Source organism: Centroberyx affinis, unplaced genomic scaffold (genome assembly GCF_046629955.1).
Source record: "Centroberyx affinis isolate AG114_WGS23_722 - 3 ecotype Tasmania unplaced genomic scaffold, CSIRO-AGI_Caff_v1 ptg002134l_1, whole genome shotgun sequence".
Classification (NCBI taxonomy): Eukaryota; Metazoa; Chordata; class Actinopteri; order Beryciformes; family Berycidae; genus Centroberyx; species Centroberyx affinis.
The window spans coordinates 42,368-60,132 of record NW_027280455.1 but is presented as its reverse complement, the minus strand read 5'-3'; the positions used below and the strand labels follow the sequence as shown (position 1 = coordinate 60,132).

At 40.5% G+C, this 17,765-nt stretch overlaps 1 protein-coding gene across 1 annotated transcript; it reads left to right on the top strand.

The window, feature by feature from the left end:
- The first annotated feature begins 1,188 nt into the window (after positions 1 to 1,188).
- On the top strand, positions 1,189 to 14,237 carry slc1a1 (solute carrier family 1 member 1). The gene is made up of 12 exons (XM_071531822.1): positions 1,189 to 1,288; positions 5,127 to 5,267; positions 6,544 to 6,636; positions 6,855 to 6,969; positions 7,287 to 7,329; positions 7,471 to 7,566; positions 8,063 to 8,247; positions 9,231 to 9,338; positions 10,051 to 10,173; positions 11,506 to 11,700; positions 12,330 to 12,464; positions 13,997 to 14,237. Exons 1-12 carry the CDS (start codon positions 1,189 to 1,191, stop codon positions 14,235 to 14,237), a joined length of 1,575 nt encoding a protein of 524 aa, XP_071387923.1.
- Positions 14,238 to 17,765: the final 3,528 nt, after the last annotated feature.

Here is a 17,765-nt window from a genome sequence, read left to right as displayed (position 1 = left end):
TATACTAGTTAATATACTGTACATTACTTAATATACTTAGTTAACTTATTATTACTAATATACTTAATATACTTAGTTAACTTATTATTACTAAGATACTTAATATACTAAGTTAAGTTATTATTACTTTAATATTGCTTTTTTTTCTCCAAATATACTATTGTCAATTCTAGCCAGAAATGTATACTCTTCAATTCAGTAGTTTTCAAAGCCAGTAAATAAATATCTGATTTCAGCAATGGATTTTGTGTTTGTGTGTGTGTGTGAGAGAGAGAGAGAGAGAGAGAGAGACAGAGAGAGAGAGAGAGCTGTCAGTGGCACAGTAGGTGGCAGCACAGTCAGACAACAGATTCAACTTTACATTTTTAAAGAGATACCTAAAAGAATACCAGTCTCATGAGAAATATGGCCAGGTGACTCCTGTAACGCTCTCAGTTAGTAAAAAAAAAACATGAAAGACTACTATTCCAGACAGAGAAAGTCAGGGAATATCATGGAATTTTACAAATTGACCACTTTACAGGAATATAGCAGAATGTTTTTTTTTTACCAACATTCTTTGCATTAGATGGTTTTCAGCCCAACTGGAGTGGAAAACCTACATAAAAGCAACATTACCAAACCAAGAATTAACATTGTAGGTTATGGAAGTCGCTCTGACTTGGTTAAGGAAAGCCATGGAAAAGTCGTGGAATTTTTTACATCAGGTGCACAGGGTGAACTCTGGCTCTGCTGCAGCCATTTAGAACCGGCTTCAGCGCACGATGCCTAATCTGTCCTAACTCTCCTGTCTGCAGTCAAGATAAGGAGAAAATGTCAGAGGCACCTTGTGTGTGTGTGTGTGGGGGGGGGAGGGTGGAGGAGGAGGAGGAGGAGGGACGAGGTGACCTGAGTCAAAGGCTTGCATCGCCCTCCCTCTTTCTCCTCCTCTCTCTCTGTCACACACACACACACACACACACACACACGCTCCCTGCCTCCTCCACAGCAACGCTTTGCCATCAGCAGCAGCAGCGTCTGACGGCGGCATCCTCTGCCGGCTTCCATCCTCCTCTTAACCCCCCCTGTCTGCCTCTCTGACGCCGGGGCTGCAGGAGTCTTTTGTGATCTCTCCCCCCCCCCCCCCCAGAAAACCCCATTGTGCTTCTCCTATTGTGAGGAGGGGGAAAGGAAAAAAGAAGCAACGCCATGGACATGATGGGCAAAAAAGAGCGACGAGGCATGAATTTCAAAGGCTTGCTGAAGAGGAACTGGCTTCTGATTGCCACGGTCATATCAGTGCTGTTAGGTATGTAAAAGCCCCCCCATTGTCTGCTCATGTATGACTGTGATGCATGCTCCTTGCTTGATGGCATTTTTTCTAGTTGTCTTCATTCCTATTTAGACAAGCAGCCCACCCTAAATCTTTTTTCTTTTTTTTACCACCCGGGCTTTAATTCCTTGCCTTCTAACCGCTGTCAGTGTTTAAATAAATCAACCTCCTTGGCATAAGCTGGGGGCTATAGGGTCTTCACTGCTTGTCTGAGCAGCAGCAGCAGACGCTAGTGCAGGAACGCTTATGTATATGAATGAGTACATGCCTTTTATTTCATAATACAGAATGGATGGGTGTGATGTTATATAGGAGGCAGATCCCCGCTGCCTCTCTCTCTCTCTCTTCCAGAGGCAAAGATCGTTTTTTTTTTCCGCCGCTGTTGTCTGTATCTGTCTCGGTCAAAACGTGACCAGACTGAAGTGACAGTGGCTTTTTTTCTCTGGTGTGGAGTCAGTCCCAGCACAGTGCACAGAGTGTGTACAAGGTATCCACAGGTCCTTATAAAGTCTGAAAAAGTCTTAAAATAAATTAGATAAATGTAAAGCCTGTTATTAGAGCTCTTATTTTTGCTTATTTGTGCTGCATATCCACTCTTAGATGAATCCAGAACTGGGTTACTAGTACAATCTGCATCCTGTCTGCTTTACTAAACACAACAGGGCTTCTCAATTAATTTCCTGGTGTCCTGTTCTTATTCTGCCCATTAATAGTTTCATAACTTTCATTAGAAATAGGCAGAAATAGGCTGGTTTTGCCAACTTTGCTTCTTTATGTTGGTTTTTAAATTGGTCTCATTCAATTCCAGGTAGCAGGTAGAACCTAAAAAGGTTTTAAAAGTCTTAAATTTGGCTTTCTGAAACCTGCAGGTACCCTGATGTATTTGCACAACCTGCCACAGTAATAATAAACTACAGTACCATGATCTGTGATACAGGAAATTTACAATCACTAGACTTCCTTGGCTTAGATGCAGCTATTTTGAATAAACCCTTATAAGCCTACCTGTAATTACGAGTGAATAATCTGCTGTGTGAGTTAGTGCATCTTCCTGGTGTTGGCTGTGTTGACAGTTGGGCATAAACTTAAGGGATGTGCGGTGTATCTCGCAACATTTTAAAAGCTTTATATCCACGAAAACAGTATCAATCAACCCCCTGTTGAATCTCTGTATCTGTATAGAACTACAGGTATAAGTAACACTCTCAATATATTTAAACCTTTTAGTCTTCAGTATTCGCTCATATACTATTTGAGAGTTGATCACAAGCTGGAGTTGCTGAAAAGCATTAGGTGGCTTGAGAATTAAATCTAAGATAAAAGTGCAGTGCATTGAAATCCTCTGAGACTGGAAAATGTTAAAAATTGCCCATATAGAATATTGTTATAGAATATTTATTTCTAAGCCTACTGCAGATACCATATTGGGAGTATCAAATCCATATTCATATGTATCTAATCCAGGGTTGCCACTGGTCATGGAATTTCTGGAATATCATGGCATTTAGAGTAGGATTCACGATTCGATACAACTATGATACAATGTAATAAACAAGTTAAAAGTTAAGTTAATAAATAAGTTCAATGACAACAAAGTATAACTGCGCAGTATTGTCATATTTTTGTATCGCAATATATTGAATTTATTACTTATTTCCCTAACTTTTTGTGCTCATGTCACAAAATTTGGTCAGACCAGGCTGTTGGGATTACACTGCATATTATCTAAGCTCTCAGCCTCTAGTGCTGACCACACTTGTGGTGTTGGTTGTACACAGCTTTGAGAGGCCAAGTGTGATGATGAAGTAGCCTTCTATATGTAAGTATCTTAAAATAGCTGATACAAACTGACATGACATTAGAGGATTAGAGTTAAAATCATGCGTCATCGTTTTTCTTTGTTGTTGTTCTACGGTAGCTCATTTGTACCTTGAACAAATTTGGCTTAGGACAGGCAATCAGTGCTTAAAGGAATAGTTCACCCAAAAATGAAAGTTCTGTCATCATCTCCTCCCCCTCATGCCAGTTGAAACACAGGTGAAGTTTGTCCATATAACACACAGGGAGGCTGCAGCACAACTCCATAGCAGCCTTCTCCAAAACAACTGAAGTCAGTGGGGACCAGTTCTTCAGAGTTCCAGAAAGACCTACAGTATATTTACACCATCATTTAGTGCAAATCTGAACTACAGCTGATTGATTTGCAACAAATAATGGTGTATAGGTCTTTCTATTCACAGTGTGATTGATTGGCTGTTTTTGTTTTGGAGCTCTAAAGAACAGGTCCCCATTGACTTCAGTTGTTTTGGAGAAGGCTGCTACCAAGTTGTGCTGCAGCCTCCCTGTGTGTTATATGGACTAACAAATTTCACCTGTGTTTCATTTGGCATGAGGGTGAGTAGATGATGACAGAATTTTCATTTTTGGGTGAACTTTTCCTTTAATTGGTGAAGGGATTATTGTAGTATTGGAAAACAGATAGGAAGCTGGAATGCTTCTTAGCTTCTAATGCTAAAGATTGTGCGTAGATAAAAAAAAAAAAGGTTCAATGCATGTAGAAAAAAGAAAGATCCAAAAATATTCAAAAAAAACTCAAAAAATCTAGGACGAACCAAATAGAATAGAATTTTTACAGATTTTTGGAGCACCTTGGATCTCTTTTTAGACGTGAAATCTTGTAGCATCTTTCCATCCTTGGCTACATGACTCTCAGGTGACTGCAAAGAGCAATCACCTCTTTTAATACCAAACGAGTATGCCCGTCATAAACGGTCCGATAATAATCCGGCCGGCTGACTCTGCTCTGCCATCGGACACTTTAGAAGAGGAGGGATCTATTTTTTGTAGACCTATAACACGATGTGATGTCCCTTACGACAGGCTGAAAGGGGGAGGAAAGGAAAGGAAGGGAAGGGGAAAGATTTATTTGTCTGTTTATGGACTGGTTGTTGACTTGCCCTCAGTCGATGTGTTGTTAGATGTTTTTTATGTTTTATGTGTAGAGGGCATATTTACTCAGGGGCAATAAAGTTAGTCACTCCTTCTTGCTCGTTTACCTGGATGACCTCTTGTTTTTTCCAAGAGGCCGGGCTTGTTTCATCTCTCCGAGCCCGCTTACTGAAAAAACACATTTTATTATTTCGCCGAAGAACATTTCTGGTCCCTCAGCATTCATTAGCAGGCTGCCCAACAACAAGATCATAACTGCAGTCGCGGAATTAAAAAAAATACCGATGTACAAGTTACGTGACAGCTTTTTAACGGGTCAGCGCCGGCGCAGCATCCAGTTACGGTTTGCTGTGTCATCCCGACCTTTCACAAGCATCATAAATGGCGGTCTGTTAACGTTTGATAACGCACTTGGAGGTGCGGAGTGTATTAGCAAAACCGCTGAGTGGGATACATGTGGCATTTATGTGTAGAAAGTGTACACCATCAATTCCATAAGCGGGAAACCACACTGATCTGTAAAAATAATAGTCTCTGTGGACTATCTGCTTATGCTGATCTTCTGTAATTTTGGCATTTATCAAAGACACGTCATACCAGTTCAAATGTTTGAAATCTAGTCTTTTCTGTCTGCATTTCATTTTATATTTCAAAGACTAACCACTCTTGGTCTAGCAACTGCTATTGTCATTATTTCACCTTTCACCATACTGAAGCAGCATAGCCTGTCTGTTCTGCGTCTATGTGTAATTACACAGTCATTGTAGCTGAATGCAGTCTGTCATTTTATTTGTGTGAGCAGAAACCAAGCAGCCCCTATGATTAAAAGCTCCGTCTTTCTCCCATTGTGTCGCCCGTCTCCCAGGCATCAGTTTGGGTGTCGTGGTCAGAGAGTATGCATCCCTCTCCCACCTCCACAAGCAGTATTTTGGCTTCCCAGGAGAGATCCTGATGCGGATGCTTAAGCTGGTCATCCTCCCGCTCATCATATCCAGCATGATAACAGGTAATCTGATCGTATTTCTACTGTCTACTGGCTAGGTAATCCACTAAATGCAAGCAGAAGTCGTTTCTCTTGTACCTTATCCATGTAAAAGAATTGGATGGAGACGTGTCCATAGGTGACCCATGCTTTCATACTGTGAGCAACATGATCAACAAGTCAGCAGAAGTTCATTAATTTCCTGTAACATATGTATGCCGGTTGGGACTCCTGTCTTCCCTACACTTTATCTCTCTCATTTCCACTGTCCATATAAAGAGACAAACTGGAGTTACATTAACAAAATACAGAAGGAGAGAGTTGGGTAACTGATACTGCTGTTGACTGTTGAGGAATGTCATTCAGGAGCTGCATTACACCTCCTCCGGCTAATCCCTTCACCTCGCCACAAAACAGCGTATCAGGGCTCCCTGCCGAAATGGGATTAGGCCTTGAGGCAGTTCATCTTTATTAAGCTTTAAAATGGACAAATTACATGGAAATTTTTTACCGCAGCTTCAAATTGACCTTGCACATGAAACACCTAGGAGCGATATCAAGGAAAAGCTTCCAGGGAAAGAATAGAGGCAGCACTTTGAAAGTAAGGCAGCATAGTGGCAGGTGGTTGCCTTGATATAGTTTTCCTTCTCTCTGTCCTTTTCAGCCCAGCTTTATTTGAACCCTACTGAGGGGAAATTTACTATGATGCAACAGCCTGGGGACTGGGAAAACTGTGTGTGTGGATGTATGGTAAACAGAGAGGAGCAATTAAATATAATGCGCTGCTAAAAGCAGATGTTCAAAACCGTTTGAGGTAGCTTCTTGATATGAGCACCAGAATGAAAGTGCTTTTCAAAGAGTCAATATACTGAATTTGACCCAAAAAAAATGTATCAATCATTTGTTTTAGAGTGTCTCGGCTAAGCTATCATCGTTTAAGAAAAACAATCACTCTTAAATTTCCCTTGATTTGGAAAAAAACGCCAAGAAAAGAAAGGAATCAATCTAGAGTGTTAGCATGGAGCCTACTGTCACTCAATATGATTAACGGGTAAGTTGACCAACAGGACAAAAAGTCAGTGTATTCCTTTAAGAACAAGTTTATTTCCACCATTGTTTCATCTACATTTTAGAAGTTAGTAGTTAGAACAAGGAGAAGTTGAGTGGTCCACGGCCAAGAGCGTATCTATTTGGGAGCTGAGCATTTACAATTGATCAATATGCAATTAAACCTGGTTGCAGTGAAAGACGAGTATCCAATCACACTTCTGGCAGTGTTATAAGAGCCGTTTCTCCACAGGGGTTGCAGCCCTGGACTCCGAGGTGTCGGGAAAGATAGGTCTGCGAGCCGTTGTGTATTACTTCTCAACAACCATCATCGCAGTCATTCTCGGTGAGTTCATGTGGTTTCTTTCTCTCAGAACTTTCTCCACTCGTCTCACTCTCAAATGCATTAATTACACTCCCCCAGTGATTTGGATTGCTTTACGCTTAAATCACTCAAATGCTGTTGCTGCATTGCTGAAGTCATTTCTTGGTCTGATGTGAAACTCTTTTAATGCTTAAGTTATATCGTCATCACGGCATACTGAATGATGGCATCTTTTTCAGGTATTATTTTGGTGATGACTATCAAACCAGGAGTCTCTCAGACGGCCGAGCACATTGACAGGGCAGGGACCACGCCCAACGTCACAACAGTTGACACCCTCCTGGACCTCGTCAGGTGAAATGCTTGAATCGAAATCTTGGTAGTGGGTCAACAGCCACTTGGCACCTCTGTTCTGCATTTGGCAGCAAATCAGACTTGAGTTAAGTCTGCGCAGCAGGGGCTTTAATACCAGAACTCTGAGGTATTCAGACCTCAGACTTTGGTATTAACCAATCTCTTGAATTTTAAAGAACCCTAACCTTCTCTTTTAATGGAATTGGCCCTTGCAAAAAAATCAATGACATTACTGTCAGGGAATGTTTGTTGTACACCACTCTCCCCTGTGTCCTTCCTCCACCACCATCTCAAGTCCTGTCTTATCCCATCAACAGAAACATGTTTCCAGAAAATCTGGTGCAGGCTTGCTTTCAACAGGTAAGTGGCTTTGCCCATCCAATCTCTATCTAATGAGTTCAAATCCATGCTCAAATCCAAGTGTCATCTATGTCTACACCAGCAACGAGTATAGCAGCTGTGTCAATGTCACTCCATAAAACTGTGACCATCTCACTCCAGTACAAGACAAAGCGCAAAGAGTTGGAGCCTCCCAAAGTTACAGTCAACACCACCACAATTCCACCTCTCGCAACTACTATCATGGCAGCTGTGGAGGTAGGTGTGCACATCACCCCTTTCCTCTGTGTTTTGTTTGCCAGGGTGGGAGGACTTTCAATAGATACATTATCCTATTGATGCCATTGCCTTTTCACTTGGTACCCCAAAAAAGCAAACAAATAAAGCTACACTAGGCATGCTTTTTATGTAAAAGTACTCCCATCTTATGAGCCTAAAAGAGTCCAAGAGTGTCTTCATTGGCTAATGTCCACTTGCATGACAACTCAGGTCTTGATCTGAGCATGACGACAGTGTATCCTTGTCTTTTTATGTGTCTGCCCCTGGCAACTAATATCTGATCTACATGCATCAGAACACACAATAATGACATAAGTAGGCACGGGTCAGTGTGCTGTGATCCCATACAAAAAAAAAAAAGTGCACAGCTCATCAATGGGTCTTTAGAGTCAGCTAATGTGGTTGTGAAAGCAGCTTCCTGGGCCTGGTCTTGGCTAACCAGAATGAATTACCTCCTTGTTTCCTCTCTTGGCAGAATATAACCAAGGACTATAAAATCATTGGGACATATTCGGATGGAATCAACGTGTTGGGCCTTATCGTGTTCTGCGTTGCTTTTGGCCTTGTCATTGGCAAGATGGGCGAAAAGGGGCGCATCCTGCTGGAATTTTTTGACGCCTTGAATGAAGCAACCATGAAACTAGTCCAGATAATTATGTGGTATGTATAGCCTGCCTTAGCTTTGGTCCACATCTAAGGAAATCTATCTATTACAAGCTGCAAAGAGAATTGAAGATCACCTTTTCAGTTTGCGTCAAAACTCAGAGTATGCAAAGTTTTTAAGTACAAAAACTGTATGCTATGGAAAGGTGAAATGGACCTAGCAATGTTTAAGAACTAATCCTTGTTTAAATTTAAATAGATTATGCAAACCATTACCCATTGATCGTAAACCCGCTTCTCAAAAACATCCAGGTCCAGATTCACTAAGATTGCGTTGCGTCTCGGTCGCTCTAGCTAACAGTGTTTTCATCATATTCACTCGTAAAATTATGCAAATCAAGTTTTGGCACAAACAAGTCCTCGAAAAGAACGCTGCCCCCTTCATCACCAATTGCAAGCTTCAGCTTTCAGCCTCAGAAAATTATGTGCTTCAGCCGTAAGACTACAACACCAAGGCTACACCCTCACACCCTAAAGCCCCTTTATAATTGCAGAGTTCTCTGATCTGATCTAGATTGTAGGATGAAAACCCTCTGCCTCTGTCTGATGTGCTGGTGACGATGCTGCGACCCAAATTCTGCGCAAAGTCTTTACGCTTCCTTCCAAAAGATCTTATATGGGCTAATAATTTAGGGGAGTTGGTGTTGTGAAGTGTTAGTGAAAGTCTATTTGCATGGCCTTCGCCTATAAATAAATATTATGTGGGCAAAATAATGAGATTTACATATAATTTACATATGTATGAGCATGACAGACACAGAGAGGCCTTATTTTTTGACCAGCGCTGTTAGATTTTCACTCACTGATCACTGGCTTTCTGATTTGGTCATTTTAGTGATATAGCGCTCTTCCCTGTGCAAAACTTTAGTGAACCTGGGCCCAAATATAAGCTTGCCATAGTCCTAGATTCTCTACCCCTGGCTCACATATTAATCCCTCCTATTCCAAACGATGCTTAGTTAATACTTGTGTAATTTCAGCTACATGCCAGTGGGGATCCTGTTCCTAATTGCTGCGAAGATCATCGAGGTGGAAGACTGGGAGATCTTCAGGAAGATGGGCCTTTATATGGTGACAGTGCTGAGCGGGTAAGCCGTCCCATTACTCCGTATCCGCCGGTTCCAGACACCGGGATTTACAGCTGACATTTGAGCAGATTCTCCCTCCAATGATACTGTAAAAGCCGAGCTCTGCGCGGGCACTGATAAGGGCCAAGGACATTTAAAACTGCTCAACCTGCAGATGCCGTAATGAGAGCTTTGGTCAACGCTTACTCACGCCTCTAAATCTATGTGACAGACTTAAAGACTGTACAGTAAATCCCCCTCAAGTTAGGTCAGAGGGTTAGTCCAAGCCTCTGTACACCTGTGTGACAATGTAGGGCTTTTTTCCAAGTGTGCAGTGTTTTAACATTATGTTGTAGTGTTCAGAACAGGGTGTAGCTGGAATGTATTCTGAAAACAGTTCAGTTAAGTCAGTTGCCATTTGATCCTTTACTCAAGGGCCTTTATTAGTGTGTGTGCCTGGTTTATTACATTTGATCGGGAATGTAGTTAACGCTGTGAGAATGAAATGAAGCGCATTGTACTTATCTAAAGAGAAGTTGCAGGGGGTTGGATACTTCATGGGGCAATTGTATAGTTAATGACATGAACGTCATTTCATTCGTCCGATGATTATATTGCAGGAAAAGTTTATCTATGCCTCTGCTGGGTTTATAATCTGCTCATAATTCACTTCAAGTTTCAGTGTTACGGGGAAAAAAAGCCTCCGCTAGCATGTAATTGGTTTCCTCTTCAGCCTAGCTATCCACGCCACCATTTGTCTGCCGCTGATCTTCTTCGTCATTGTGAGGAAGAACCCATACACATTCACCTTGGGAATGGCTCAGGCCCTGGTGACGGCGCTCATGATATCCTCCAGGTCAGCCTCCTCTACCTTCCTCACTGTACTTGTTCGGCTGAATAAAATACTTCATGTTCTGTGTGTGTGTGTGTGCGTGTGTGTGTGTGTGTGTGTGTGCGTGTGTGTGCGCGCTTGTTTTACAATTGAGGCCCTTATTCATAAAACTCAACGGTAACAAAATATGCAGCTCAGTAATTTGAACTTATTCATAAATATACCGTGGCTGTGATTATGGTGACCGAGCCACAATTCTGCTGCCCTATTCTCAGCTAATGAAAATCAATTTGTTAATTAAGCGGTACATATTTAATAGCCACCCTGGTTATCAAGTGAACCTGCATACTAGATATGTCAGAACAGCAGAAAAAGACACAATTCAGCGCAAACTCAGTGTGTGTTTCCAAAGACAATGATGATGCTTTATGGTCATAAAGCATCATCAGTACAGGAGAGCATGTAATAACGCATTATGTAATAACACCACATTATGTAATAACTCGACAAATTGTAATAAATTTTCACTTCATTATGTAATAACACCCGCATTTTGTAATAATCTGCCGCATTTTGTAATACACAGCCTGAACGCAATATGTAATACATTTCCCCACATTTTGTAATAAATTATTACATATTGCGGTGGTTATTACAAAATACGGGAGTTGCACTTTTTTTATGATGAAAATATCCAGATGTCCATCCAGATGAAAATGTAATAATATGGTGCATTATGTAATAACCGACCAAAATGGATGTCTTCATTCATAAAAATCGTTATAACATTATAACAATGTTTATTTTATGCATTCTGCACCACAGCATATAGCCTAACAACACACTGATTTGCAGTGGATTTCTAATATACAAACAGTTCAGTTTTAACTTGCAAAAACTACTTATCAAGTAGCCATGATAGAAAGAACCATAGATGGTTATTACATAATGCACTGTATTATTACATTTTCATCATAAAAAAAGTGCAACTCCCGTATTTTGTAATAACCACCACAATATGTAACAATTTATTACAAAATGCGGAGAAATTTATTACATATTGCATTCAGGCTGTGTATTACAAAATGCGGCAGATTATTACAAAATGCGGGTGTTATTACATAATGAAGTGAAAATTTATTACATTTTGTAATAGTTATTACATAATGCGTTGTTACAGAGCAGGTGGTATTTTGTGCTTTTAGGCTACATGCAAATGAGCAATGAAAGCTGTGGTGCTGCAAAATTCACATTTATGAATCAAAAAACACTCTACTGTGACCGCCTCAGCCCTTAAGGTCACGCTTACTCACTACACTAAACTTATGCAATGCCTTAAATGTCATGTCGCTCCAGCTCTGCCACCCTGCCCGTCACCTTCCGCTGTGCCGAGGAGAACAATCGGATCGACAAGCGCATCACCCGCTTCGTCCTCCCGGTGGGCGCCACCATCAACATGGACGGCACGGCGCTGTACGAGGCGGTGGCCGCCATCTTCATCGCCCAGCTGAACGACTACGCCCTGGACGTGGGCCAGATCGTTACCATCAGGTAAGCCTTTAACCGCCCGGAGGCGTTTCTTACTTAAATTCAGGTCAGGTCAGGAATGAGACACATCACTCCTCTATAGCTGTACGCTATCAAACTCCAAACTGCAGTATCAAACTATTACAGCACTTCATTGTTATCTACAGATCAAGTCTGTTCTTTATGGAGCTGTATCTTATCAATAAAATGAAGTAAAAGTTTTATTTTGAATCCAACCCAGAAACAAGAGGAAGTGAAGGAGCATTTTAACAGTTTAAGACAAGTGGTCATATTTGTTTCTCAAAAATATGTGAAATATGTGACATAAGACAAGACAAAGATATTTATTGGCTGAATACAGGAAACTATGACAGAATATTTTTTTTTGGGCTGCCTTCCCATTCTTTCTGGTTGCATCCGTCCTCTTCCTCTTTGCACCACAGGACTGGACACAGTACTTGTAACAGTACTAAATTAAGTATTAAAATCCTAAGTCCCATTATGTATTAGTGTGTATTTGACGTGTGTCCTATATGTCTATTATACATCACCCTTGCCCTTATGGAAGGACTCTTTCAAATAGTTTAGGATTAGACCTGTAAAAGCCAATATGACGCACATTTTGCACATCCATTTTTCATTTTCTGTTTCAGCATAACAGCAACAGTTGCCAGTATCGGGGCGGCGGGAGTCCCTAACGCTGGGCTCGTCACCATGGTGATAGTCTTGACAGCCGTTGGACTACCAGCAAGTGACGTCACGTTGATAGTCGCTGTGGATTGGCTGCTGTGAGTTCTGTCGTACCTTCTGTATAGTCATTGCTAACTGGATGATATGTACGTGTGAAACAGCCTCTCATGAAACAAATTTCTATGGAGTGAATTGTGGTTCAGTATTTAGAAATATATGATTGGATGAATACAAATAAAAATAAGAAACAAATATTTTTGACCATCCACAAATACGTTGATACTTTGATTCACAAATGCAGATTCAAGAATTCCTATGACATTTTTGGCTCAGATGATATGTTGTTAAAAAAATGTAAAAATATCAAAGTAAGTAATAAGTATAAGTATTCTAAGTATTTCTTTGTGGATGGTCAAATTTATCATATTTGTGTTTCATCCTATCTTATAAATTTCTGAATACAGAACCACAATTTAATTTAATTTCTTTTATAAGAAACACTCGCTCATAGTATGTCATAGTATGTACATATACTTTTTTAAAATGTCCTTGCTGCAGATCTTTTAATTTCTTTCTAATCTTTATGTTTTGGTACTTTGTCTTGTTTCACGTGTACAAATGTGCTCTATTTATGTTTATTTTACGATTTTAGTGGGGGTTTTACGGAAAATTTTGCGCTGTTTTCAGTACACCTTACTGCAAGCATGACTTAATAAAGTGAAGTCATAGCTGTTTTAAGCAGTTTCACAACAGCACCGGCTGGAAATAGATCAAAATGATATTGTTGTTGTGATGTGAAAAACCTTGCAACTCCAATTTTGATGATTTTCATGTTTTAACCTGAACTGAGATATTTCATACTCCTCTATGGATTGAGAAAATTCTAGGACCCACTTGGTTTGCCCTTTAAAAACCCCATTAGACAAACTCAATGCATGGTGGTCGAGCTAAAAACAGGGTTCCTACGCAGGTCTGGAAAGTCTGGAAAAGTATTAAAAATGAATTTGATAATTTCCAGGTCTTGAAATGTCTGGAAAAGTATGGAAAATGTTGCGGCTCAGGTCCGATACACACATAATTCTAGCTTTTATGTTGTTGTAGAGCCACTTTGAGTCCACAGTTTTTGTTGATGTGAAGAATAATGTTCAGATAGAGGGACGCTCTTATTACCCAGCCGCTGTCAGCATGCATTATATCAAATACAGACCAAAATCAAATCCAGTCAAGAACATAGGGTCTGGGAAAAATATGGAAAAAAATAAAATGGAAACGGTGTAGGAACCCTGCCAATCATCTCACATAGTCTGATATTTGTCACTGTGAAGAACAATCTTCATCTATACAGTGATATGACCTAGTTAGCAGGGGCAAGATGTCTATCTGCGTAAATCATATTGAACGCCAGACAAAATCTTCAAAACAAATCAAGATCTGGAAAAAGTATGGAATTTTTTAATTGAAAATGTGTAGGAACCCTGTAAAAACAAGGCTGTTTCTTAGCTCCTGAAGAGCTGACGCTTTGGAGATCCGAAGTTCTCACCTGACAGCAGTGATATGTTCAAACACTGTGCATGTACTGAAGAGAAAAAAAATGCTCTAGAATTAACTCGGGGGGGGGGGTGTATTTCAGGGACCGGTTCCGCACTATGATCAACGTGCTCGGCGACGCGTACGGAGCCGGCATCGTCCAGAAACTGTCCAAGCGGGAGCTGGAGAGGATGGACCTGACGTCGGACGTGGACGTGGCCAACCCCTTCGCCCTGGAAGCCACCCTGGACGACGAGGAGTGCGAGAAGAAGTCCTACGTCAACGGAGGCTTCACCGTCGACAAGACCGACGCCATCTCCTTCACCGAAACCTCCCAGTTTTAACCCCCCCTGGCCGGCTCAGGGGAGTCGAGGAAAAGTGCCACGCTGCTGTAGATGTAAAGCGGGGGGGAAAAAAAAAATACTCTCCATCATGTATCAGTGCCATTACGAGTGAGGACGAAAGCAATCCCAAGCTCAGACATTAGCAATAGCAGGCTCTGTTCGCTGTTCGCGCTCTATATAACCCACCAAGCTTGTCCAAGATGATCACCCTTCATAACCGCCTGAGGAAATCCACTCGGTCCTTCAAACCACGACTAAAGTGCTTCCTTCCTACACTTGACATTTTTGCCAAGCATAAGCAAAGTCAGTTTTCTTTGGAATAACAATGTCTTCTTTTTGCAAAGATGCACTGACGGGAAGAGCTGTGTGTGTGTGTGTGTGTGTGTGTGTGTGAGGAGATTATTTTTGGACGTGTTTGAGCGTTTCACCAGGCTGAGCTGTATGGAGAGCCATGTGTGCCGCAGCAATCATTATCGGCCAGTACAGTGATTAGTTATCAGTAATTAAGTAAAAGAGAAATAAGTAAAACAATTTATAAACCCATTAATTAAAATGGTTTTAAATACCACATTTAAAAACATTTTAATTAATCGGTTTATAAATAGATGTATTAAATTAGACATTTAAAGGCATTTTAATTAATCTGTTTATAAATTGTTTTACTTATTTCTCTTTTACTTAATTGCTGATAAGCCTGTACTAGCTTATAATAATTGCTGCGGCACATGTGGCTCTCCACAAGCTGTATGTATTTTGCAAAAAAAAAAAAGAAAAAAAGAGCATGAGGACGTAGAAAACCATATTCTAGATGTTCTACTACACAAAGCAATTTAACAACACTGGTAAGCAAACCAGAAATCTGTATTTTACACTTAAATCCTACTTTATTTGCGCCTTGATTAGAGGATGACTCTAAAATGTCCCAATGATCCGTTTTTTTTGTGCCTGTTGTTGAATCTCAATGTCCTATAATCCATTGCTTATATATCTATCTGTATATTTAAACTGTGCCAAACCTATAAATATTTTTTTCCACCAAGTTGCATGAAGCAATATGTTAGAGAAATCCAGATCGCAGACTTCTTCTTCAGGTGTTCTTCACAAAGACTGGAGAAGAGCAAATGAAGGTTGGCACAACGAGGAGCTGATGAAGTCATTGAACACTGTGAAATATAAGGACATTTTTTCATAACCAAACTGCTAACATTGATTAATTGAGAAGTATAATCATCATAAATAGTGGCTGTAGTTAGTAGGGGCGGCAGGTGGGGGAATTAATACGGTATAATATTAGACCCCCCCCCCCCACATTGTATCTCAAGACCATTTCAGTTGCCTATTTGATGGATTTGTGTTTCAGTAATCAGATAATATTGCATATTTTGAAGGTAAAAGTGCTACTTTCACATTTTGAATTTTACTCTGGGATGGGGTTTACTTCATCCATGAGGAGCTTGTCACAGGAGGAGCAACTATCACATCTGTAAACCATAAACGGGCCGTGATCACAAGATGCTTTTTTTTTTTAACGCTCCTGTACCTTTTGTTCAGTTAAATTCAACGGGCTTGGTCATGGCAGGTGGGTGAGATGATAAATGTTGTGCTCTGTTACCCCACATGAGCTCTTCAGAATGTACTCCCCCTCTTCTTCAAGAGAAAGCAGAGGCATCGCTAACTTTCTACTGTCCATTTTTATTTTCAACAGCTCTTTAGTTACTTCTGCGACGCTCACAGCTGCTCTTTGTGTCTGAGCAGGAGAAAAAAGCTCCTATCTGATCATGGCCTTATGCTCTATTGGATTGTTGTAAGTATGTCCATATCTGCAAATATGAGCTGTGTATTTGATTCCATGCAGCAGTTGCATACCTTGATGCTGGCACATACTGTACATATACTTCAGCTTGGACCAACACTGGCTTGGAGTAGCTTAAAATGGTGTGAAGGGCTAGTTTACAGGACTACAAAGTTAAATCAAGTTTTGAGGGAGTCAAACAAAACTGGAAAAAAAAAGTTGACATATGGGACCAGCACTCTACAATACAGCCGTCACCATAGTTTTTCAGTACCGCCATTTGTTCATATTTTCTTGATGTTTGAATAAATGCAGTTGTGAAAAACAACTCTGTTCCCAAGTGCTGGTCCCATAACCGCTGTCCTCAACCTGATGATGGCATCGTTGGCTAGTCATTAACTCATTGGTTCTACGTTGAACCTAGTTACAAAATTACAATTACAAAAATATTATAGTCAGATTCTCCGAATGGGACGGCATTCTATCTCATTTTCCATCATCACTGGCAGTCAGAACAACTTTCCAACAAATTGGGCCATTCCAACAAAGTCATATGGTCATGTCCTTTCCAGCAGATCTACATGATTTGTACATCGTCAGAACAACTCTGCTTTAATTGTCTGGACATGATTCTATTACTCATTGCAAGACAGCTATAAGCTGCCAGGGTATTTTACAGCACAATGGCGTACTGTATGTTGCGTTCCATTCAAAGTTGGAAAATTTTGGAAAAGTAGATCGGAATTATATCCCCCGCGCGTCCCCTGTGGTGCAGCTCGGAAAAACCAGGAAAGAAACAATGAACGCCCGCGAGAGTTTCTTTGCCCAACGTAAAATGCTGTTCCCCCACGCAACAACTGTCAGTGATATTTAGCAATGTTAGCTAGCTGTGCATTTTGTTCAAAGCAATGCTGTGTGGTGTTTACAGTGTACGCCGCCATGTTGACGTGACATCAGATAACTGTATCTTGGAAACCTCAGGCTTGACAAATCTTGCCCAAATTTTTAACTTGGAATTCTGACTCGAAGGGCTGTTCCATCGCGTTTTTCCTAGTAGCCGTAATTTCATAGAAGCCGTAATTTCATAGAAGCCGTAATTTCATAGAAGCCGTAATTTCCGACTTTCCAACATCTCTGGAACACAGCACTAGTCTCACTGACTCTGGTCTTTAGTCGTCCCTACACTGCCAAATGGGCCACATTTGTAATGAAATGTATAGTATGGGTGATTGAAAGTTCAGAGCTGCTTGTTTGTAATCCCTTATTGATCAGATAAGATGTTTTCTAGATGAAAGCTCGCAAATCAGGTTGTATTCTACATTTCAAAAGCACACCATGGCATTAACCAACGCCTATTCTGTACAGTCAACTACTTCAATAACCACAGTATATGAATCAACATGTACTAGATTATGTGTAACTGCAAGCTAATAAAAACAAATAGTTGCTCGTTTTTTGTCTCTGATGTTTTATCTTCATTTTTGGTGGGCATGCTAGCCATATCTACCACATTAGGGGTAGTGGTGGGACTGTTCAAGATCATTATGAAACACTTTTTTTCCTTAAAGGAATACACCAAATATAATTAAAAATAATTAATGAAATTTACCCTCTAGTGAATTTCTAAGATTAAAATTTAATATAGACTGTAATTCTTGTCAATTTTGTAATACAGAGGTAGAGACAACAGATCATTTATTTTTTCACTGTAATATTACTCATAATTTTTGGTCTAA

Bases quoted from the DNA above. Each gene is read 5' to 3' on its own strand.
- slc1a1 (XM_071531822.1), top strand. From the start codon at position 1,189: ATGGACATGATGGGCAAAAAAGAGCGACGAGGCATGAATTTCAAAGGC. The intron at 7,567-8,062 runs GTAGGTGTGCAC...CTCTCTTGGCAG, and splicing joins CTATCATGGCAGCTGTGGAG to AATATAACCAAGGACTATAA. The intron at 10,174-11,505 runs GTCAGCCTCCTC...ATGTCGCTCCAG, and splicing joins GCGCTCATGATATCCTCCAG to CTCTGCCACCCTGCCCGTCA.